Below are 25,652 nucleotides of genomic sequence, written 5' to 3'. Positions count from 1 at the left end.
ACCCCCACCCCAGCCCCCTGTCTCCGTGCAGGGACGCCTTGGCCGGGCCCCTGCGCGGTCAGTGCCACAGCCCGGGAACGCCGGCTGAGATACCTGGGCACATCGGGCAGCAGCTTCCTTCCACGTTGATGGGCTCGACGCAGGGCAGAGGGGGGCAGCTGACGGTGGAGCAGAGGGTCTGGCCCTGCAGACAGTAGCAGTGCGTGCAGCTGTCAATGTCCCAGCGCTCCTCGTCCGCGTAGGCCTTCCCACTGAAGTGGCACACCGCCTTCTTCGGAATCGTGTCTTCTAGGGAAAAGAACAGCACAGGATGGAGCCGCGTGACGGGACCGAGCGCAGTGTCTCGGGACCCTTGAGACAGAAAGGGGAGCGGCTCTGTACAGACATGACGCACTGCAGGACTTCGCAATCTGGTGAGACGTCTGCGTCCTGAGGTCCCCACGGCCATTTTCCCCTGCTCGGGACAAGTTTGGGTGCTCACCCTGTAGCCACTGGAGACCAACGCAGGGCAGTGACGGCTACGGCTGGGTGGGAATGGGACCCACTGGGCAAGGGTCCCTGTATCGTCCCTGCAGAAAATCAAATTCAATCACACTGGTGGCTGGTGAACACACTACATGAGAAAACCCCAAATACAAACAGAGACACGTTGAGAGGTTTTCCGTGGAAGGAGATAAAAAAGTCCAGCTGAGTATATTTATGGAGACATTTCCTGAAATTCCGACTTTCAGTTAATGTTTTTGTAAACGATTCAGCGGAGTGCTAAGGAATGACCGTGGCGTGTCACCGGGAACGAGGGGGTGTCAGTGGGGGCACCAGGGCCGCACAACCACTTCATTCTTCAGGGATGCTGGATGCACTTCCCTTTTGTCAACAAAGGCATTTCTGCTGTAGAAACCACCTCATTTCGGTTCGGTCCATTTTTCCAGCAGACCATGGTTTTTGATAACTATATATATATTTCTATTCTTTAAGATTTTATTTTAGAGAGAGACTGAGAGAGTGAGTGGGGGGAGTGGAGGGGGAGAGAGAGACTCTGAAGCAGATTTTGTCCTGAGCGTGGAGCCTGACATTAAGTGGGGTTCGATCTCGGATGGCGAGATCCTGACCTGGGCCGAAACCAAGAGTTGGCCTTTTAATTGACTGAGCCCCCCAGGTGCCCTGACAATGTATTTTTAGGACTTATTTCTGTGTGTAAGAATTTACAGCTTAAAACCCTCTGCTCTTTCTTCTCCAGTCTCTCTTATCCTCATTTCCTCCCTCCCCCAATTTTTCTCTAGAAAGTTCCTTTCTTTTGGACTCAATGCCGCCTCCTAGTTTACCTGAACTTACTTGTGACTGGTCACATTTTATAGCCAGTCCTTCTCCTCAGAGCTCAAGAACGGTGGCTCAGAGTGACGCCCCAGTGCCCAGCAGAGATGGGGCAGACCAACAGGGAAACAGGGGCGAGCACTTCCTCATCACTGGACAGGCCAGTAACTGGATGACCCCTGCTAGCCTGGGGAAGTTTTATGTTCAGATTCTAAAGGCACCTCTGCTGACCACTGGTCACCGATAATTAAAAAACTACAAAGGAATCTGGAAGGAAAGTTCCTTAGAAAAGGAGTGATGTTAGTGGTTCAGGGTTCTTTCTTTCTGGAAGGCTCCTGGGAGGCTCTAACGGAGGCAGTGTTTATTGCCCAGAGAGGATGGAGCCCAGGATGCCCGTGGGAGCGAGGAGAAATGTGTGGGCATCACGTGCCATGTTCTCCGAGCAACCCCCACTCATAGCCACGTGCTTCAAGGTGGCTAGAAGCTGCTGTCCGCAGAGACCCCGCTCAAAGCTTCCCACTGAGCTTTTCCAGAGGAGGCTCGCAGACAGAAATGTTCTCATCTATTTTTGGTGTCCATGTTCTCTCCTTACCAATTACTTAAGCACATAACCCCTTACTGAATGGTGCTGATAATGTCCTATGACTCCAGTACGTTGTATTTCCATAGCTGTGTCTCAGTCCACTGCAGAATTCTGTAAGCAGGTGTGGGAAGGAATCTATGTCAAGTGTTAGAATGCACAATCTCTCTGTTTCTCAGCATTTCTTCACAGTTTCTCTCAGTACTGCTGCCTGAGTTCAACAGGGGATACTGAGTAATCACAGGAAGTTCTAGTCGTAAACAGAAATGCTTTCTCATTATCTACGAAAAAACGTACTTCGCTGTCTTTCTCGATGTTCCACAGAAAGTTTTCTGGTGCACTGACGGTTAAGCTTAAAAACTTAACCGGAAGCTTTTGAACCAAACCCATGATAGAAGTTTCTGCTAGCCTAGAATCCTCAGGGGAGGCAACTTCATTAAGATATCTCAAATGCACATGTCAAATGGCTCACTAGAATCATTAATGAACCCAATTCAAGTAATACTCTGACCTCCAGCCAACTTTACATTGCTTCTTTATGAAAGGAAGCATCTCTTCATAAAGCAGTATCACTGATTGTATTTTACATAAACCTTGTAATAGCCCCTATGATGGACCAATATCATGGCATAAAACTCGAGTAATGGATTACTGTGCAAGGACTTAGAAAAAAGGTTAAATTCCTCTCTTATCTTGTCCAGCACTTTCTGCTGTGCTTTTCCTCCCAAATATGTCTTGGCCAGTCCTCTCAGAGAAAAGGATCAAGGGAATAAACTCCAGGCATGAACTTAGGAAGGATGGGGACTTCATAAAAAGGGGCTCGAGTCAAGCCCAAGCACTGGTGTGTATTTTCTCAGGATCTAGGCAAAGACACATCTTAAGATATTTAATTAATTAATGCTACTCATATTTATGAAGCTAAAATCATCTGTGAAAAATTACATTGATATGAAGAATAATCACAGGGGCGCCTGGGTGGCTCAGTGGGTTAAAGCCTCTGCCTTCGGCTCAGGTCATGATCTCAGGGTCCTGGGATCGAGCCCCACATCGGGCTCTCTGCTCCTCTGGGTGCCTGCTTCCTCCTCTCTCTGCCTGCCTCTCTGCCTAGTTGTGATTTCTCTCTGTCAAATAAATAAAATATTAAAAAAAAGAATAATCACAATATGTTAAACATTATAAAGATGTTCGTTCATTGATTCTACAAACTCTTCTCATCAGTGGGAAAGAAGGCATGACTATGACCCTGACCCAGAGGACTGCAGAGACGTGGTGGAACAGGCCTGGGGACTGGACACCTCTCCACAGAACAACACAGCAACCACTGCTCCTGTGAATTTAACACGGAGGGCAAAGCACCTAACTGCCAGGGAACTGGGGAAGGCATGACTCTAGACTCAATGTTCTCCTTTCACTTGGAGGGATGAGCAGAAGACAAAGCAGCTGGAGGGAGGGCATTCCCAGCGGAAGACAGTGTGTCCAACAGCTTGCCACGCTGGAAGGGCAGTGAGAGTGTCAGGCTGTAGAACGTGTGTGTGTGCACGCGCGTGTGTACATGCATGCACACACACGCACCATGGCCTGAGGTGAAGCTGGGGTCAGATGGTAAGGGGCCTTGAGTAACAACAGACATATTGAGATTCCTTCCTGTAGAGGAGAGGAGGGGCCTTAGCAGCTTTAATGGTAAGAAGAGAGCTCTGGAAAAGGGCAACATGGAGGACCGGATGGGGAAAGGAAGTTGAGGATCCTGTTCACGGGGGTGTGACGTGGGTCAGCTTAGGGCAGCACGGATGCAGCCAGACAGGCAAGGTGAGATCTGAGAGATCTGAGAAGCAGCTGTGAGGATATGCATGCTGAGGAAGAGGACACTCGAAGGACAGCCCTTCCTCCACAGGAGGCCGGGCAGAGGCAGTTCCAATAGGTGAGACATTTCACTGCTTCACAATAAATGGGGAGTTGGTGAGGGACCCGGTCAGGCTTTATCGAACTCCTCGATATACCAGAGATTAGTGATCGATTTTTAGTGCAGTGATCGATTCTCCCACTCTGAGGCCTCTCTGTGTGACACAACCAGGAAGCTGCCGCGAGGACAGAGTCAATTTGGGGAACAAGGTAAAACAGGACAAATTTCAGTCACTGGGAGCTTCGGGCAGGAAAGTGGTGGATCGTGTGGGGTCAGCGGCCAAACTGGCGGAACCCTTCCTATGACTCTGCGGACTTCATACCCCGCTGAGCCAATACTTCTTTCTTCTAGGACTCTATTCTACGGAAATAATCAGAAAAGGCCTACAGTAAGCATTTTCTGGTGGATGTTCATCACAGTATTATTTATAACAGCAAGAAGTTTGGGGGAAAATCTGTGGCTAACAATAGGAATGTTTAAATGATTCAATGCAACCACAGGAGAGCATACTGGGCAGTTATTAAAATGCATCACATAGGGGCGCCTGGATGGCTCAGTGGGTTAAAGCCTCTGCCTTTTGCTCGGGTCATGATCCCAGGGTCCTGGGATCGAGCCCCGCATCGGGCTCTCTGCTTGGCAGGGAGCCTGCTTCCTTCTCTCTCTCTCTCTGCCTGCCTCTCTCCCTACTTGTGATCTCTGTCTGTCAAATAAATAAATAAAATCTTAAAAGTTTAAAACAAAATGCATCACATATAGTACAAGCTCCAACACGTAAAGAGGAAAATAAAAAACTGTTTAGAAAGAAAATGTTGATAGTAACTGTTAGAACTGGTGAGCTTTTCTCTTCACTTTTTTTTTCGTAATGAATGTCAGTTACTTTTGATAAGGAGGCAGCAATAAAATGGAAATCACACACACACACACACACACACACGAGGAGCACCTGGCCATGTGCTGTGGTGCTTTCCGAATGCCAGAAGCTCAGCTCTGGAGAATCTGAGCAGACTGTAGGAAGACTAAACCAGGGGAGAAACACCAAAGATTAAATGCTGAGCTACAGCATAAAACAGTGTTCGTGTAATTGCTGACTCAGCAACTGCTGGAGATTATTTATAAAAGGACGTAAGAGAGTAACGACTCTGAATGACTTGGAGGTGATGGGTTGAACCAAGAACTCGGATTATATTATATATTGGGGGGAACTGAAGTTCTTTATTTGATTTTGTTACAAAAATAAATCTTTTCCTAAATTCAATGAAGAATTCAAAGTAAATTCTAATTCAATTCAAATTCAAGTAAGAATTCAAAGTACTTAGGAATTCAAAGTAGCCATGTGACGGCAAGGAAGACTGAGCTGCATTCTCCGGGGAGCCCCCGCAGGGAGGCACTGCGTATATGCTCCACGCGGTGGCTCGGAAGGTGAGCCAGACGGGTCCCACGTCCGGGGGCTTCCATGGTCCCAATAAAGCCATTCCCCTCAGAGAGTGGGCCAAAGACATGGACTGAATTTCCAGGTACTTCGAAGGACAGGTTTATCTCTATTGCGTTTAAACTCTGCTCATCACAGATTATCTCAGAAGCATCTTGCCTTCAAGATCATTTTCAACTAAGTTAATTCCAACTTGAGATCAGGAAGGTTTAAAAAACCAGGGGTGCCACGTTCATGGCAGCATTATTTACAAGAGCCCAGACATGGAAACAACCTAAGTATCCGCTGACGGACGAACGGACAAAGCAGTCGTGTTTTATACATAGGGATGGAATACTATTCAGCCATAAAAACGAAAAAGAACCCAAAACCCTCCCATTTGTGACAACATGGACGGACCTTGAAGGTGTTAGGCTAAGTGAAACAGAAAGACGAACACTACACGGTGTCACTGAAATGTGGCATCTAAACAAACACACACCAAACTCATAGAAAAAGAGATGAGACTTAAGGTTGCCGGAGGTGGGGGTGGGGGAGGGGGAACTGGAGGAAGGTGGTCGAAAGATAAAAACTTCCAGTTATGAGATGAGTAAGCAGCAGGGATGTGATGTACGACACGATGACTACAGCTAACACTGCCGTGGCACAGACAGCGCGGTTGCTGAGAGAATAAATTCTAAGCGTTCTCATCACAAGGAGATGGCAGGTGTTAACTACACCTGTGGCGGTACTCACGTCACAGTGCACGCGTGTAACTCGAACCATCATGCTCTCTACCTTAAACGTGTTTTGTTTTTTTTTTAGATTTTATTTATTTATTTGACAGAGAGAGATCACAAGTAGGTAGAGAGGCAGGCAGAGAGAGTGAGAGGGAAGCAGGCTCCCTGCCAAGCAGAGAGCCTGACGCGGGACTCGATCCCAGGACCCTGAGATCATGACCTGAGCCGAAGGCAGCGGCTTAAACCACTGAGCCACCCAGGCGCCCAAACGTGTGTTTTTTAAGATTATTTATTTGAGAGATTAAGAGAGACAGAGAATGCATGTGTGCACAGGCGCCTGAGCAGGGACAGGGCGGGACAGAGATGCTGAAGCAGATTCTACACTAAGTGCAGAGCCCAACACGGGCTTGACCTCACAACACTGAGATCATGACCTGAGCCAAAACCAAGAGCTGGGTGCTTAACTGACTGTGCCACCCGGACGCCCCTGTATGCCTTAAACTTATACAGTGATGTATGTGAATTATCTCTCAATAAAACTGTGAAAAAAACGGGGGGGGGGTGGGTAGGGCACAGAGATAGATACCAGTCAATTGTTGGTTGGTAGCACTGCCTCAAAGAATGAGTTTCTACTTGGAGGTGCCAGAGAGTGGAAAGGGGACCAGTGTCTCAAAAAAGACCTTTTTAAAGGCACTTGGTTGCAGGACTGAGGGACCTCAAGATCTGCACAAAACCCTGAGCCAATGCTGAAGTTCACGGTGCAGAGCTCAGCGAGGCTCTGAGATCTAAGAACTGAATGACACCAGGCAGCATTCTCACAGCTGACCTTTTTTTTTTTTTTTTAAGATTTCATTTATTTATTTGACAGAGAGATCACTAGTAGGCAGAGAGAGGGGGGTGGAAGCAGGCCCAATGCGGGGCTCGATCCTAGGACCCCGGGATCATGACCTGAGCTGAAGGCAGAGGCTCAACCCACTGAGCCACCCAGGCGCCCCCACAGCTGACCTTCTTAAAGACTGGAACTCAGAGGAGACAAACTGCAGAGACAAGAGAAACACCAGAAGGTTCTGACAGAGGGATCTGTCAAATACTGAAGAGCACCTGATGAGCATCCGTGGTGCTGAGGAACTCAGTCCCATTCAGCCTCACAGACACGCTAAGAGGAAGGGCAGTCTATGCTCCTCTTGGGGAGATGCAGGTTTGCAGAGGGGAAGGAAACTGATGTAACCAAATCAGTATGTGGCGGAGCCCATACTTGGCTCCACCTGCCTACAAGGCTCGAGTTCTCTATGCTGAGCTCGACCCAGTGGCTCCCTTCCTTCCGTCCCAGGAACGCACAGAACCCTCTTCATGTGTTCTCCAATGTGCCGGGGCCTCTCTGGAAAGTACACAACACCCTCAGGGGAGGGCCAAGCCAGTTCCAACATGCTGCTGTAGGGGTGGGGGGGGGCACGTTAGCTACAGGTGTTAATATGTCAGGACCGGCAGGCCTGGGACGCAGCCTTCAATCCCTGAGGAGATCTGTTTCAGAGACTGTGACAGAGCAGTGCTTCCCCTCCATTGCTTAGAGCGAGTGTTTTCTACGGTATCTTCACCTCCCATCAGGTTGAACCACCATATCAATACGCTTCATAATGATCAAGTTGTGTTTCTTCAAAGGTGCTTTAAAACAAAGCCACATGTGAGACTACTGAACTTTCATGTGAAACAAATGGAAGATTCTTGGTTTTTGGAAAGCCCTAACCCTTTCCAGAGTGGCTGTGATGTGGCCCAGATCCGTTCATCAGAGTTTGGTTAATGAGGCTTTACAAAAACATTTCTGCTTTTGACTAAATTTTATCTGAAAGGCAAAGATCTAAACAGAGGCCTGAAATCATGGAGTCCCTTGGGCTGTCTGATGGATTTCGGTGTCCCCTAGCTCTCACACACTCTTTTTGTGCCTGGTTAAGCCACCGCCTTCCATGGCACAGTTGGGTGAATCTGAGAGAGCTGTCAGAGTTTAAGAAACGACCTGGTCTACTGGGAGACATGGTGGCCGTTCTATACGGTGTGAGGTTCTAAATAATGACGTCACTGTCGTCTTCTGTGGGAAGGAGCAGAGTCTGGAAGTACGTATGAAAGCATTTTAAGCACTCTGGCTGAGGAAGGTGTAGAAATGGAGACACGGGAACATCCAACTAAAAGCGGTCTTCGCAGTTTATATCCGGATGTAGAGTGGGCTGGGCCGCCTGACAGTTCTATTTATCACTCCAACTGGTTTGTTTATACTGACAATGACATTATTTTTATTCGTTGATACCCAATGACAGGAACTCCCACTTGCTGTACCGGCCACTGTGCTAAGTGAGTTACAAGAGTCCGTTCCAGTCGACCTCCACAGCCCACTGGGACAGGGTATTACCCCCGTTCCACAGGACACCGAGGCAGGGGGAGATTACGTGACTTGCCCAAGATGCACGGCTAGGAAGTGGCAAGGCCAGGAAGGGAACCAACGTAGGTTGGCTCCACAGTCTCCACATACCTTCTGTCCACCTGTTACTCAGCAGGGTAACCTCAGGGAGGGCCACTTCCCGGTGCCACACAAATGAACATGGTGATTACTCACGAACTCTAAAAAAAAATGGGCCTTAGAGTTCCTGCCCCTTGCATGCGTTGGGGCTTAAGGTTTTCATCTTCAAAGGTAATTTACCCTTCAACTGACTGAAACATATGTCTGGCACAGTCCTATGAAGGAACACAGATAATGAAGTGGTTGTTGAGGACTCACGGTCTTTCTGAGGCAAATCTCTCTTTAACATCTCTCTCAGAAGAAAAGGATTAGAGGAGAATGTTCCAAGAAAAACATGAGGTATGACGCTAATATAATGAGGTTTATTTTTAGGAAAAAACACATCAGGAGTTATATATCCAAACAAATGTGATCCCCTTCTTCTAAGCAATCACTGTAGAGGGCTATAAATGTATTCCAACGATACTGCCCTTGCTTCACACGGCTTTGGAATTTTCCTTTTGCAGAGGCATCCAGAGCCAAATTTTGACACACGCAAAGAAGATAGTTACTATTTTATGGCCACTCCTTGGTTTAGATCAGCTTTGGTATTTGGTTTCCTCAGCTTGGGCCTCTTTCATCCATCAGCCCAGGCTTGATTTGACTTTTGGCCTTCTTCAGAAACCAAATCCCTGTTGTAGGATGGATGGGACACTGCGTGTGGGGACACACTTGTGTGTGATGGCTCCTTCCACGGGGCCGTCTAACTCAGGGAGCACACAGACATGTCTTACCGTCTTTGGACTCAAATATAAGCAACATTATATGGCACCATGTAGGACTAGAGTTAAAGTGTGCCATGTCCTTCAGTGGTGGAATTTGGAGAACTTGGGTGTTTTTGTTTTCCCTGATTCTGGTTCATAAAGAGGTGAGAAAGAAGTGCAAGGCCTTGAAATGCTAACTCCTCTCAAAGTGACTTTTCAATAGTTTAAACTTTGCCCTCTTCCTTCGAGAGAAGAAGTATTAAGATGCTGGTAAAGTTGGACTTTGCGTTTACTCTTGAGCTAATTTACTAATTATACCATAAAACTAATTAACAGCTGGGGAAACCATAGACTCCACAGCTGTGGTGGTTTCTTCGTCTATAAAGATCCAATTCAGTATCTGAGAATCACTGATGTGGTGGCTCAGGCCTTGCTCCGAATCGGCCATGGTGAAGGATGCACATCGGACCCTGAAACAGAGGCAGCTCCAGACCTTTCCCCCTTTCCTCCGTGTAAGGATCTGAAAACAAAGATCCACACGAACCCATGCTAGAGCTGGACTCTTCAAGTGCTGCCTGGAGACAACTGTCCTGTAGAGATGCTTCAGGTTCTCACTCCGGCTGTGGTGGTCAGGAGGCCAGAGTGGTGGTGTGGGAGCCACTTCCTGGGAGGAAGGTAGGCAACTTTCGACACAGCCTCCGTTCTTTCCAAGCTCCCAGGTACTACTTCGAGTCCTGAAACGTAATCTCCTCTGGAATCCCAGAGGCCAAGAAACTACATGTAGCTCTTATTCTCAGAGTAAGTCCCACCACAAAATAATCCACCACAGGAGTGGAGCGGGGCGCTTGTCCTTGCTACGCATTGCTGTGACAGCTCGGTCCCCAACACTGGAGACACAGTGATGCCCGAGGCCGGTGAGGCCTCTGCCCCTGGGGAGAGGCTCCTGGATCAGGAGGATCTCACCGGCTATACAGGACCCCCTGTCCAGGCAGACGTGCTGAAGGTTTTGGAAAGCTGTGCAAACTATAGGCACTGCCTATGTTTCATTTCCATTTGGTTTCCTAACTCTGAGGCACTTAGAGCAGCATTAGTGAGAGATCCCTCAGGCAGGTCTGAGAAGGTACGAGGTACACTACGGGTGACAGGGAATTCACAGAAGGGGGTGAAAAAGGTGGCCAAGAATCACCAGGGAAGCAGCTGACTCTGGGAAGTGTAGGGAAAGTACCTTCAAAATTTTTCACTTGTAAGTTTAACACTGCACTGCGGTGATCTTTCTCTAACTGCCACAAAGGAACAAAATGCTACTATTCTACTTTATCTTCTTTTAACGGGTAAAATACTCAAATCCCTGGCCTGTGATCTCATCCTCATTTCTGTATCCCAAAGTCGGGCACATGCTGGGTACAAACTCTATGTCTGGAGAAGAGATCCAATGTGTGGGCCTCCTGTTTGAGAAACCAGCTTTACTTCTGCTTACGTAAAGAGAAGACAAACAGAAACGCCAACAGAGAAGGAGTCTGAGCAAATAATTTGCAGGAACCAAGAGGTGCACAGACTCATAGGCAGAGATGAAGACCGATTTTCAACAGGCTGGCCCACTGGACCTTTCCTGGCTGGGGAAGAACGGAACAGAACTCGACTGAAGTCTTGCTGAAATCGGATGCAGGTGGCACAATTTCAATGAGGCACAGGTCTAATATCTGTTGCATATGATTAAAGGTTTTTGGCTAAAAATGCAAAAAAAAATTTATTGATTTAATTCAAAACCTGAGTTCCTTATAACTCCTTGCTTCTAATAAACATCTGCTGTTAATTCATTTTTATAAAAAGAGAAAACCTACTGCCATGTAGGCCAACCTCTATGAAGGTCTCAGACACTTTGAAAGAGGATCTGACCACCATTTTAAGACCTTTCTTGCCAGTCCATTTGTGCTTTATTTTATTCTATTTCTTGGGGTGGGAATCTAGGTGTATTTTAATAAAGGCCAAAAGAACCTTTCAGGTTTCTTCAACATACTGGAAAAAATAGGTCATAAAGTCACTAAAAAAAATGATAAACTTTCCTGATCTCCAGGAACAGAAATCTCACCAAACCTGGTAACCACAGGGACTTCTGGCTGATTTCTGGTGTGCGTAAAGAGGACAGAATTTCTCGGCGAAGAGGACTTAATCCGTGCATTGACCATCCGTTATGGGTCAAGTAAGCACTTCATGGATGGAAGTTCGGGGAAATATTCCATTTTCAGCTTTAACGGAGGTCCCATCTCTTACAAGGCTGACAATCCTTTACGGAGATTATACAGGGAAAATACATAATGTAGTCTAAAAGGCAAGCGGGAGCAGTGAAAGATGAAGGTGGCCTGAATAAGGAAAACAGTATGCTTGCTTCAGGACATGAGGGAAGCGATCTATGTGAAATAGTTCAGAATCTTGTCAAGAAAACCCTGAAGTGGAAACCACTGGACATCTCAGAGAAGGTTCTTATTGTCTGCCACCTAATGTCAGTTCTGATTACGTGCCCTCATCAGAAATGTAGCCCTCTTGAAGGGGGCTCTTCTGCCTCCCCCCCCATAAGAGTACAAAATTGGGGTTGGTCTCTTGGACCAAAATAAGAGGTGAAAGGCATGTGCTTGGGGTCTGTGCAAGAGACCTCTTTCAAATAAGATTGTGTGCTGGGACCCAGGTAGGGCGATGCCACTCCGAGGCATACTGGGACTTCTGTTTACACAGCTAGGACACAGAGGTACGAAGAGAAAGCAGCATATGGAGTGAGCAGGACAGGGCGCTTCCCAGGGTGCAGGGTAAGACCGAAACAGACTGAAATCAAACACCGTTTATTTCTGCTGCGACAACTTGAGACCCATTCCAAAGTTAGCACATAGCATGACAACCAGAGTGTTTGTAGTCTTTTACCCTTTAAACAGCACATCCCGCTCCCCTCTCTTCCCTTCCACTTAAATTACTTCAGCGCTATCTGGGAACACCCAGATTGCCGTGTTGGGACCTCAGGAACCCAGAGCTCTGCAGAATGTTCAGGAAGCACACCGGGGTTCTTCCTGATGCCAGTGCCCCTGCTAGCAGATGCCACATGCTCTGTAGGAATCATGGTGGGTCACGTGCTGTAAGCTCACGGACTTCCCAAGTGGGACGAGCCTCTCAAAGTAAACAGAAACGAGAAGAGCTCCATGCTCTCTCCCACAGCTACGTCCAGAGAGGCAAGAAAGGACAGGGAAGCTCTGAGGCTTGAGGGCAGGGTGCTGCCCCAACCCGGCTGCACTCCAGGGCTTTGGAAAGCATGCTGCCTTCGCCCCGATCACAGTCTGGTGACTAAGCCAGTGCTGGGCTGTTTAAGCCAAGCGTGAGCAGGGCGAGGTGCGCCACATAAGCATTGCCTAAAATATTCTTGTAATTCACTAGGTCATCACTGGGAGGCTATACCCAGGCCTTCCTCTTGCAGAGAGGTAGGTGCTCCATTTGAAGAGTGATAGCAGGATCCATTTGGCACATTACCCACATCAGCTGCACCCTGTGTTGGAAGAGCGGTCACTGAACGGCACTGAGCGTTCACAGTGTGTTGACTAAGCACAGTCACATATGGGCATCATGTCACTTCATTTTCACAGCACTTTAGCGAAGCAGAGAACATTACTATCCCCATCTCAGGGACAGAGATAGGGAAACTGAGCTAGAGTCAGACTGCAGCCCCGAGACATAAAGCTAGCATATGCCAGAGATGGGATCATAACCCTTTGGCCAAAGTAAGTTCTCTTTCTCTTTCCGAAACACAGAAGTGTTTAAGAAAACACACTGGAGGGGAGCCTGGGTGGCTCAGTGGGTTAAAGCCTCTGCCTTCAGCTTCCAGGATCCTGGGATCTAGCCCCACGTCAGGCTCTCTGCTCAGCGGGGAGCCTGCTTCCTCCTCTCTCTCTGCCTGCCTCTCTGCCTACTTGTGATCTCTGTTAAATAAATAAATAAAATCTAAAAAAAAAACAAACCCACAAAACACACTGGAGAAACAGCTGTGAAAAATGTTGCAACGGAGATGCCAGTCTCGTAACATTATGGCTTAAGAATGTACAACCTTTAATTCTATGGGTTGTATGTCTCAGAGATGTGGAATTAAATATTTGCTATGTTTGACTCCTGGGCTGAGTTAAATACTCAATGATCAACAGATTTCCACAGAAATACTATTTATATTTGTAATCGCTAAGAAAAGATACCTAAACAAATTAGCATACTCATACACACACATCTAAACAAAAATGAATGGTGTATAATAAACTGACTCGACAGAAATCGTAGACATCGCCCTACTGAGGACATTCTTTACTAATCATCTTCTAGCTGAAGGTCACAATAGAAAGGAAACAGAATTGTACCATCACAACCAGCGGAGTGTGCCAAGCCAGCCTGACTCTACCTGAGAACTCTATTTCAAATATTAAGACATATATAATAAATACCTAACCCCTAATCAGAAGGAGGTATGATCAGGTACCATCATAACAGAACTCATTTTCACAGACTCTTGAAGATAGAGATACTTAAAGACACTTAAAAGATACTGAGAAACATGTAATGAGAGTAATCTTAACTTTGTTCACATCATACATAGGTATTTTTTAACTTGTATATATAGACTTTCATAACATACCATCTCATAGCTCATGTATAAACACACACACAGAGACACAAACAACAGACTAGCATCCCAAAAGAACTGACCCTTGGCAAAAGTTTCTGAAGTCAGAAAGATGAACTGACTCAGAAATTTCCAGCCAACAAATAGGACTTTAAATATCTGACCTCAAATATTTTCTAAAATAACACACGGTTACAAATAAATAAACACTTGCCAAATCCCAAGTTTCAAAACAATATTCTGTGCACTGAGTATTCAGACTTGGCCGACACAGGAGCCGCTTACTCAGAAACAGTCCTGCTCAATTAGACGGGCTCAATCAACAGGCACACTGGAGCATCTTCATTTCCAAAGTCAACAGCAGGTATGACGCAGCAGCAATATGGGCTTGAGCACACAGTAAGCTAAGTTAAGAAAGATCTTTATGATCAGCGTAATGCTCTTTTTCTTTATAATATTTGTCCAGGAATGAATAAGCCCCTGGACACAGTGAAGACCCACTGGGATGCTGATGGTTGTGCTCCTCAGAGAAGCTGCTAGAATCTGGTCCTCGGCAGAAGCATCACTAACACAGTCATCAGAGCGAGGGTGCCATGGTCAGGGCCAGCATCCCCACAGGCTCTTACTAGGTAAGGACTGCTGGCTGAATTGTTTACTGTCATCTAGGAGTCAAGGAATAAAGACCTCACTGAAATCATTTTTGCTCTAGAAAGGTCCCAGGAAGGCATGTAGGATGTAGTGATAAGGCCATGACGCTACCTTGCATGGTGAAGTGTGTCACACTGAAGGCATCGCTGTTTATTTACATGGAACCAAATATCCAATCTGCCATCACACATTAGAATTCCCACCAGACCTTTTACCTTCACCTGATTTATGCGTTCAAGTCATCCTTTAATTCTTGGTCCCCATTCTTTAAGCCATCATTACAGTAAAAAAAAAGCCTACGGGGGCGCCTGGGTGGCTCAGTGGATTAAGCCACTGCCTTAGGCTCAGGTCATGATCTCAGGGTCCTGGGATCGAGCCCCGCATTCGGCTCCCTGCCCGGCAGGGAGCCTGCTTCCTCCTCTCTCTTTGCCTGCCTCTCTGCCTACTTGTGATCTCTCTCTCTGTTAAATAAATAAAATCTTTAAAAAAAAAAAAGCCTACGAAAATAAAATCTAAATTTGTATTTGCATAGAAAACTGGAATGTAAAAAATTAGGGAATCGGAAAGTGTTCCATTAAAATGATTGGGTAATTACTACTTAGTTTCTTTCTGGTACAAGGATGAATTCCCAAATGAGGGGTATTATAAGTAATGAGACAAAGCTGTTCACTTTTCAAAATTAATCATCAATCTTATTAATTATGTCTGTATTACACATTCTATTAAACTAGCACACATAATATGAGGTCTTCACACATCAAAAGAAAAGCATTATCATTGCACATTAGTGACTTGATAATTTAGCTGAAAGGAACACAAATATTTGTAATTATACTACTTTTTGTAGGATCACCACTTTTCAATTCTCTTATGGTAAGAAAAAAGGATACTTCACAAGGTGAGAGAAGCATGCTTTTGTTTAGGGGTTTTATCACTAAAAAAGAAGTCAGATTAAAGACTGGTTTGAGGTTTTCAGAAATCTGTCTTCGAGAGACCTAATTAGGGAGAACATCCACCGAGGGACCTGCAGCCACAGTGAGGTCAGTTCTGCAGGCTGGGGTGAGGCATGGAAGCTCCCGGGAATAGACTGTCTAGGTTAAGAAGGAGCTGGTTTCAAACTGAGGGAGCCTCAAACAGGACACAATGCAAGCACTGGTCCTCTGAGCCTAGGAGAAATAATCGGGTGCTTTAGGACAGGCAAAATGATGGCCTGTCTCTTCGCTAGGTGATCTGTGGATGGTGACTGAGGCTTGGCAGCTGAGACACAGTCAGTCACCGCCTGCAGCATGTGCTGGCAGGGCCCAGGCTTGGAGCCCTTACAGCCCCAGGCTGACGGGAAGCTGATAACAGAACGAGCCGGAAGAGGCCAAGGGAGCTACCTGGAGAGCCAGAATGGGAATCTTCATGTCACAGTCATGGACTGAACGTGACTTCGTGTGCTTGGACATGAGGGGGAGGAAGGATGAAGGCCAGTCTAACAAGGCCACTTGCAAAATACATATGATGCATAGTGAAAGGGCTCAGTGACTCAAAAACAAAACATGGAATAAACGTTAAGATGAAGGAGTAGGGGCGCCTGGGTAGCTCAGTGGGTTAAGGCCTCTGCCTTCGGCTCAGGTCATGATCCCAGGGTCCTGGGATCGAGCCCCGCATCGGGCTCTCTGCTTGGCTGGGAGGCTGCTTCCTCCTCTCTCTCTCTCTGCCTGCCTTTCTGCCTACTTGCCTACTTGTAATCTCTATCTGTCAAATAAATAAATCTTTAAAAAAAAAAAAAAAAGATGAAGGAGTAACAGCATACAGTATCAGTCATCAGATGTTAAGTCTCCCCAATGTTACCCTGAACATAAGCCTTAATTCATATGGTACAATTATACCTACATCTTTGTGTGTATTTGGTGGTGGGGGGGGGGGGAGTACAACAGAAACAATTTCCACTGTACTAGTATGAGCTTTACAAACCAAAATTTACTGAAAATGCTTGCAAACTAACTTAAAGTCAAAGTAAAAAATTTGGACCAAATTGGTATTTCTCTCTCCACACTAAAGGACGTACAGTCTAAATCATGAAGGAAATGGAAAAGGAAATAGGAAGGCCAAGGGAAAAAAAAAAAAAAACCCAGCAGAAAACCCCCAAACAACAAAATACAAGAAAGACACAGAATACTGACTTGAAGGTTCCTTTTCATGAATTTAAGTGTGTTAAATTGGTTTTGAGAAAGAAGTGATTTCCTATTTATCATGGAAACAAACTCATTAGCTGAATAATTTACTGAGTACAAATTTACCAATTAAGTAGCAAAACATAAGAACTTGTTTATCTAAACAAAATAATCTGCAAATTTTCAACACGAGGGAGAGTCACTGCCAGATTTTTCCTCTGAAGGTAATGTGGCATTCGCAGCCTGCTGGGCCCCGGTTTCTAAGTATCATCTAAGCACCCCTGATTGATTCATAAACTGCACCGAAGTTCTAATGTTTGAATATGGTCATCCTGGTTGTACAACTCTCCTCTCCACCAATCCCCTGGCCTGAAATAGTGGCCACTTTACACCTTTTATTTAGATCTCAACAAAGGCAGTGACATTTTTTGTATAAATACTGGCCGGTTCTTTGCAAAGCTACGTAGCACTCAGCTGGATGTATGCCTTGATACATTTTTTTGGCCTCACTTATGAGTTATGAAGCTTACGGGTATTATAGCAGAACCCAACATTGTCTGGTCACTAAAAGGTAGGGCAGCCGTATGTCCCGATTTGCTTGGGACACTCCTGGTCTAGAGCTATTGTCTCATCCTGATTAACAGCTTCCACTCCTCTCTCAAAAGCATCATGGTTGGAAGAATGGATTACCTAGACAGTCACTCTATTAAAAGAAGAGAATTCAGCTTTCAAATACACATTTAAACTCTCTGGCCGTTACATGGAGAAAAATCTAGCTCTGTAAAATTCCTGAGAGCAGAAATTGTGTTTTTAGAATCTCTTTCCATCTCTCCACATACCGACGTGCAGAACGAGACTCCAAAGTGGTCCCCCGTCTAGCAGTCAGAGATCCGACAGTCAAGGAGAAGGAGCTGTCTGGATAAGCTCGAGTTATGGCCAACATACACCTGAGCACCATTCATTAGTTATTCTATAGGAACTGCTACAAAGCACCGTGGCCAGATTTCTCCTTTTCCTCAAGTTATCACCCCAAATATGTGTAATGACTTGTACCTAGAAAGCAGGCAACAATCTCCAGCAGTGAATGCACAGCACCTGCAGTTAGTGTAGCTTGCCTAACCTTCTCCTGCTTACTCCGCTTACAGGTTCACTACTGGACTGAGATGCATCATTCTCTTTCTCTTGACTTCATGAGCTTCACTCAAAACGAAAGCAATAAAAGAGAGTAAGAGCCTTGGGAGCAGCAACTTTGCCTTTGTGAGAGTTGCCAGCTGTCTGAGCCCTGCCTTCTGGACTCCAGAGCGGCATCTGGCTTATGTCCCTACGACCAGCTTCAGTACAGACGTCAGGGGCAAACGTATGGATGTGTTCTGTTGACAGGCTATACCCCACGGGTCACAAGAAGGAGAGGACTCTGTCGGTTTCTCAGGCCTCATGCTGGGTCCCTAGGCCCTCGACATGGACAACTAAATGCATGGTTGAAAGGGATCGGGGAGGTGGCAGCAGACACGAGGAGTAACCGGGCCATGAAATCCGTGTTTCAGAGGTAGCGGATCTCAGGGCAGCAGCAAGCTTCCTGTGCTCAGGGCACTTCGCACGTGTCTGTGCATGGACAAAAGGACCACTGTAAAGAACAGGGTGGAGAAAGAGAGTTGCATCCTGAAAATCCCGAAGAGCAAAGGAGCCCAACAGGGGAGGACGGCGCGAGAACATCACGGCATTCGGAGAGAGCCTCTCATTCCTCACAGGCTGTGTCTCGCGAGCATATGTTTCTCATCACTCTCCTCCTCACGCACTCCTTTGGGTCCGTGTAACATGTCACAAACATGAACTGATCTAGTCAAATGGCTGCCAACGTTGATTTAATGGCCACTGGTAGAAACGAAAGGTTTTTTCCCTTGGTCTTACCTATGCAGTAGGGACAACACTGGCCTTTTCTCAAGACAGGTCTTTCGCAGGATACCGACGGGCAAGACTCGGAGTAGCAGCTGATGACGCTATCCATGCACACACAGCTGGTACAAACGTCGGGCTTCCAGGACTCGGCCGCCAGGAAGATATCCCCTTCATCGTTTTTGCAGTAACTAGGCACGCTCTCGTTATGGGATGAGGAAGGCTGAGGAGGTTCCTCTGGAAAAATGAACATAAGGTCAGTAGGGAAAAGAAGACACGACCGGCCACCAACTGTGTACAACACAGTGTGTTTCATTCCATCTTACGGAGCGCGCACTCAGTCACGTGGGGCTCTGTGGCCTCTTGCGAAAACAACTCAGAAACCAACAGCAAGTCTGACGGTGCAGGGTCTTACATTTTAAAAGCCAAACAATAAAGACCACAAAAGACCTGTTACAGAGATTCTGTTAGGTAGTTTGTAACAACATTCACTCTAGTCTTGCTCTGTAGCTTAACGAAATCCTGGTTTTCTTGGAGGGAGGGGTCGGCAGGTGGGTGGTTGAGGATTCAGATTACGATGGGTGTAAGTCGGACAAGACACTCCTCCTCCTTGCTTTTCCGGGTGGCTATGTCACCTGTTTGTGGCTAAATGAGGGGGTTTCTGGGAAAGCTTCTACTCTCTTAATAGTGTTCCGCCCACTCTTCCTGCCTTGAATCCAAGCGTGCTGCCGGTAGCTGTAATATCCTTATCATACGTGTAGGGGAAGGACCTTGATATCTCTGACACAGAATCAATGCTGACAAACACCTGCCTCCAAACTTCTTCTAACTTATGGAAAAGAAACTTCTGTTTGTTTAAAAACTGTCGCTGGATTTTCTCTGACTTGTACCCATGTGCAGTCCTAACCTATCGATACCCAAACAGACTTTCGTTGCACCTACTTCTCCCACCCTGATCTTCTGGCATTGGTGTTAATGGCTGATAGACAACGGGACGTCTACTCATAAGGATGTACCCACAGAGAAATCATCTGCAAATCATTTGTCTTTGCTGTTTAAAGACTTTGACCAGAGGGCTCCCAGATATAGTTACAACTTGAAACAGAAAGGAGTATTACTGGGAAACCCAGAGATCTCTTTGGGTCTTGGCATTCAATGAAATTACATAAAAAGGTATACCTTCGAGCAGAAACCTGACTCGAATATAACAAAGAAAAACATGATAGTGAGGTTCCTAGGTTAGAAATGTCACCGTGCTGCTAAGAGAATGCGCTGTAAACCACCTTCACCACCCCAGAGCTTACAAGCAGCCATGATGTCCCCCAGAGCAAACCTCTGCATTTTCTCAAGGGCCACATGGTCAAATGAATGATCATGTGCCCCTCTTAGAACCCGTTTCCTGAAGTCCGCCATTTTCAGCCACATAGGATAGACAGGTGGTTATCCCCATGATGTGGAAGCTTTAACAGTCACAGTCCCCTTCTATCCAGCTCATGAATACATCCGACAGCCACGCAACTGGACTTGAAAAGAGCCTCTCTGCGAAGTAAGGGAACTGCTTTGTTCTGGGCTCTCTCTGAGAAACAGAGGGCATTTGGCAAAATGGACGGGCCCATGCCCTCTTCTCAAAATCACAGAACCCTGTCTCGTACTGCCAGTCCCAAAGTCAGTCCTAAGGGGAAAACAGACACTGGTCCCACTGCTCCCAGTGTGCTCTGGGTCTAATTTTCGGGACAGGTCCACAGATGACATCTATATGGGTTAAAGATGGTGGTGGGAGGGGATTACTTTCACTGTGACCTTTTTAGGGTCACCCAGGTCCAGGGATAATTTTGCCACTAGGTTCCTCCGGGCTATCTTTGCCCTTATAAGCAGTGTCCACCCTCCTCATGTCTAAACATTTAGAAGAGGAAGCAGGGACAGCAGTGATGGAGCTATGGACAACAGGTGAAATGAATACGCTAGAGTCTGGTAAGGCTTCCCGGTAAAACCCGGAGACGGCCCCAGGGGACACAGGATGCGTGATCAGTGCTGCAGCGGGAGCCGAAGCGGAGGTGCAGGAGACGCCTAACCCAGTCCTGGCTGAAAAGGTCATCTGGGAATCTTGCCCACGGTATCTGCCTACTTTAGGCCTCTCCTCCTACTGTTTTCCCGCCCCAGGGACCCCTTCTTTGTATTTCTGATTCCGACTACTAACGCTCGATTTGTTTTTATCCGTTCTTTCACGGGTGCGCGTTCTTTCTTTTTATTTCTATTCTACCTCCCTCTCCTATGCTATGCTTCTTTCCAACTCTAAACCATAAAGAATGAAGGAGATTTAATAAATCTTTAAAAAGAAAGATGCATTATTCTCTTCTCTTCCTGTTCCTACTCTGGTGAAGTACACCGCCCTCAGGGATGCTCCATCTTTCTTCGTGAACCCATTTCCATGTCCAGACCTTGCTGTAAACCAGGTCAGAGGAGACGGGAATGGAAGGCCAGAGGGAATGATAACATGGCACCCGAGGGAAGACAATCACCACAAGGGACACAACTTTCTAACTGCACATGTATCTCGTTTCTGGACTACTTTAGGATACAAGCATTCTAAGATTAGAGATGGCCTTTTTCTAGATGTGAAATACACCATTTATCAATGCTACTGTTGAAACTTACTGTGAAGAAAATGGTATTTTCATTTTAGGACTTTTTAAAATTGCTGCAACACAACTATGAATGGAAAGTTCAGAAAGATCAATTATGGGACAGATGACTTATTTTAAAATAAGAGCATTCCAAGAACGCTTATTCACAGATGTAAGCGTAACCTCTGGAATACTGACGTATAAAGCAGTAAGTCCTAATGTTTAAGATGAAGGCTGGCACTGATGTATCTCTGGAGTTATACATAAAGAACAGACGAGCCATCCCGGCATTAAGTTATTAAAGTCAATGCTAGTGCTCAGCGGTGTCAGCCTCCCTTAGGAAGAGAACAGAAAAACATTACAAGGGTTTGCATATGAACAGAAGAGTGATAAAAAATCAAGTGATGAAACACAAAGGTTTATGTTTTACGGAGCAGGAGCAGAAGTACTCTAAAGATAGACATTGAGAAGGTAAATGGTTACTGATTTAAATTAAAAAGACCAAAGATTAAGCAACAACAGAATAAAACTAGTTGTGTTGTCAATTCAGTGATTTTACATATACAAAGTACCTTCTAGAAAAAAAGGACTATATTCCAGTACTAATTACAAGTGCCACTTTAGTTACAAACCAGGAACTTAGGCTTAAAATCCCGACACAATTTTGTTATATCTGTCTCATGACCATAAATTTACCAGCCAGGGCCAGATTACTTGAGTAGTAAAAGAAAACAATACTCTAGGTGCACGTGCAGTACCAGTCAAATTAATACTTTTGATCTTAATTTATCAATCACCCGGCTCTGAGGGGGTGAACATGAGCGTATTTTAGCAATTTCCTGTTTAACATTCTCAAAAGTATCTTCGCCACCCTTAAACATGCAAAGAATTTTATTGACATGACTTATGAATAACTGCTCTTCACATCTGAGAAAGACAAAGACAACTTTTCACCTTTGCAAAATCATAGGGAATAATTTGGTGCAGCAGGACTGTCCCTTGAGATGCAAAGTTAAGAAAAAGGAATGGCAGAAAAAGAAACCATCTTCCTTTTCCCCAAAGGCACGGCAGTTGCAAGGCACCTTCATTACACAAATCTGTGGCTGTTGGGAGGGAACTAATTTGGGAAGTAGGCTGCCAGAGGTTCCTGCCCGGGGTTACCCGCCACTGGGGTTGGCATGCTGCCCGGTGCGGCTCCACATGGTGCGTGAGTCCCGCCCAATGACAGCGCCAGCGCGGCAGCCTCCCCCACCCCAGGGCATCACAGGGCGCGGTGCAGTCACCTGTACACTGGGGGCAGCAGGAGTCCTGGGTGCGTGCGGGGTTCTGGCAGAGCAGCGGCGGGCACACCTCTGTCTCGCACAGCACCCTCCCACTGTGGCAGGTGCACTGTGTACACGAGTCGATGTTCCACGTTTCTCCTTCCACAAAGTACTCTCCTCCAGGGGCGTGGCAAATGGAGGGGGTGCTGAGCTCTGGCTTTTGCACCACAAAGTCATCTGGGAAATGACAGAAAACGAAAACACAGGAAATTATTCAATTGCAGTCTCACCAACGCTCGAAGAACCCGGTGTTGTCTGCTCGAAGGGACAGAGAAGAAGTGGCCATAGAGGGGCTCCCTCTGCTCTTATCAAGACAACAGTGAGGACACCGTCTGCGCACAGAACAGAAGGCGACGGCAGAAGAGCTGGTTTCGAGAAGGGGGTTCAAGTGGTTCCAGTCTGTCAACAACAATGACAGAATTCGATAAGGGAATTCAATTACCTGGAGAGGACACTTCCTGTCGAGAAGAGAACAGGGCCTCTTAGGGCAGCTCTGACTGTGTGGAAGGGTCTAGAATAGCAATCTCTCACTTCCTGAATGCTTACTGTGGTCCAATTTCCATGCTAAGTGCTCTATTTATTTATTCCTTACACTGACCTTGTGAGGTAGTGCTGGGCTCCTGTTTTACATATGAACAACAGAGGTCTCAGTATTAAGGCCAGACAAGGAATCTGAACCCAAGACTGTTCTTTCGGATCATGGCTATGCCTCTAGATTAAACACGACTTCCAACTGATTTGTGCCCCATCCTCTTCTTTAGCTCTGAGATCCTGAGGACGGTGATACTTGGAAATACAACCTGCTGTTGAGTGGGCCGCACCCCAACTGAGACCAGCCACCAGCAAACTGAGCAGGAATGCTCTTTCCGAATCAACAGTCTGGAAACCCTCACCTGAGACTAAACATCTGGGCGATGTCATCATCAGGAGCAGTCAAGGCCCAGAGACCCATGATAACTATGATTTCTTTCCTCTGAAGAGAGGCGATTTTGGTGTCTTGGTGAGATGATAATAATAGAGAGGGAGCTGAATGTTTACATGTCTGCAGAGGTGCTGGGAGTTGCCCTGAGGCTGTGCCGGGGAAACAAGCAGTATGAGGACCTTAAGCATATTCAGGTAATCCGAATACAACAAGCATGTCAAGAGAGCGTTGACAGTGGTGAACCCTGCCAGGGAGCAGTCTGAGACACGGTGGCCAGCTCATGCTTGGGGCTCAGTGGAAACTGGGCTGCAGGACAGCTACCCTGTCTGCGCAGGGATGCTCAGAACTGGAATCTCTGAGAAGCTCCCCTGCGGTGACACTGCAAGTGGTGGTCAGCACGAGAGTCAAGCACTCCGATGACATGCAGTGGCATGGGCTGATTTCCAGCTCAGAAGGGAACTGTGCCTGCCGCTTTGTCTCAGCGGAACACGTAGAGACCGGAACTTCGCGTGAACACACTATAGGGAATGGACATGAGCCAGGGCTGATGTGCATAAGCCCCCCAAGCAAACTCTGCAGTTCTGAGCAAAGGCGAGAGGAAGAAAATTGGGATGAAAATGAGCTGGGACGACATGGTTTACAGAGAAGACAAAAACTTTGAAAAAGCAGCTATGAACTAATGTTAGAAAAGTCTCCCTTACTGCTACTGCCTTTTCCTTTCACAAAGGACTGAGAGAGGCACCCTCAGTTACCGCCCTTCTACATGCTGACATGTAGGGAAGTGGCCGGGAGAAAGCGATGCGTGTTTGCGGGAGTCTTCTCTCGCTCACCTCTCTGCCATACCCCGTGCCTCACGGCAAACACAGGAGCAGCAGGAGACATGGAGAGAGAGAGAAAACACTTGAGAAACAGTATCATTTGGTAAATCTTCTATCAGGAGTGTTTGGGAGTTGCTCACCTATCCCAGAAAGGAAAACAGCTGATCCCTGAACGGAAAAGGGGAGAAAATATTTAAATAGGAATCCCTGAATGCAACAGCTCTGGGGTCCCTCAGGAGAAGAATGTAAGAATATATATGGATACCAACATATCTTCATATATCTATATATGTGTGTGTGTTTATACATGTGTATCTAGATATTCACTACTCGAAATAATACTTCAGTAATCCTGTGTGTGTTTACAGGAGAATTTTCCTTATCTCTGTAACAGAGAAAACTCATTTTGGTTCCACTGACTCCCAGTTCTTAAGTCCATCACCTGTTCTTAGTAACGTCTCTGCATTTGAACCATTCTGGCTGAGACCTCTTCACTCAGTACAAATTTAGCAAAGACCCAGGTGCAATCCACACTCCACACACTCAGGCCTACAATTAAAGCATGGGGTCTTCATTGGAACAAAGGATTTTTCCTTCTCCAAAGAGTTAACACAGAGTTGTTTCATTAAACTGCTCATTTATCTTCTGTGTCAATGGACACTAGTGGTTTTTCATATTTAACTAACAAAACGTGTGAAAAAGGAAACTTTCAATATGGACACAAAGGACTGAACTATGGGGAAAACAAAACAAACATGATAATCTGGTCCTCTACAGGGGTATGGGGCTATCTGTCACTTTGATACCTTAGTTCCTGAGGGGTGTAGACACTCAGAGCTAACAGGGACATCAAGTGTCCCTCTCCTCACCCTCGTCATGGCAGACAAGGCCACCTTCTGTCTCACGGCAGGCCTGCCTTACTGGAGAAGGGCAGGTTTCAGGTTCCTGATGGAACCCACTGCAGTGGTGGATCCACCCACAGGGGGATGTGGGGCAGGACTGATCCGAGGAGAAGTAATTAGGGCTCTGAAATCTGATAGCACATCCATTCCAACTTTAAACGATGTGATGCAAGAATCAGGAGACTTCATTTCTCCCTGGCCTTCGGGCATACTATTTGACTTTAGGTAAGAGAGCTAGTATTTCTGTCTGTTTTTCCAAATGAAAAACTGCCTGAGCGCATTTTCCCCTAACTCAAGCAGCTTGCAGAGAGGAAGGAATAACAAGTGTAAGACTATGTTGAGTTCTCTGGATGAAAGGCACTAGATGAGGTATTATGGTAATAATTACTGTTACTGACAACCATAATTCAGACCCCCATGAGTTATATAATCTCATCTGTTCTTCTAGCAACATCTCTTGATTACCATCATTAGGATTTAAATGTTTGGGACGTGTGGGCACTCTAAATACCTCCATTTGGCAGGAAT

General features: G+C 46.3%; 1 protein-coding gene across 4 annotated transcripts in view; it reads right to left on the bottom strand.

The window, feature by feature from the left end:
* CRIM1 (cysteine rich transmembrane BMP regulator 1) overlaps positions 1-25,652 on the bottom strand; it is a 192,630-nt gene that overhangs the window by 12,250 nt on the left and 154,728 nt on the right. For 3 of the 4 annotated variants that reach the window (XM_045979815.1, XM_045979816.1, XM_045979817.1), the window contains 3 exons: positions 22,444-22,659; positions 18,552-18,773; positions 94-288 (listed from right to left, as the gene is read on the bottom strand). In XM_045979815.1, coding sequence (XP_045835771.1) covers positions 94-288; positions 18,552-18,773; positions 22,444-22,659 — 633 coding nt within the window. The remainder of the gene's footprint in view (positions 1-93; positions 289-18,551; positions 18,774-22,443; positions 22,660-25,652) is intronic. The other variant, XM_045979814.1, reaches the window with a different exon arrangement.

This window comes from Meles meles, chromosome 15 (assembly GCF_922984935.1).
Source record: "Meles meles chromosome 15, mMelMel3.1 paternal haplotype, whole genome shotgun sequence".
NCBI classification, from domain to species: Eukaryota; Metazoa; Chordata; class Mammalia; order Carnivora; family Mustelidae; genus Meles; species Meles meles.
The sequence above is the reverse complement of the archived record's forward strand: the minus strand, read 5'-3'. Positions and strand labels throughout refer to the sequence as shown.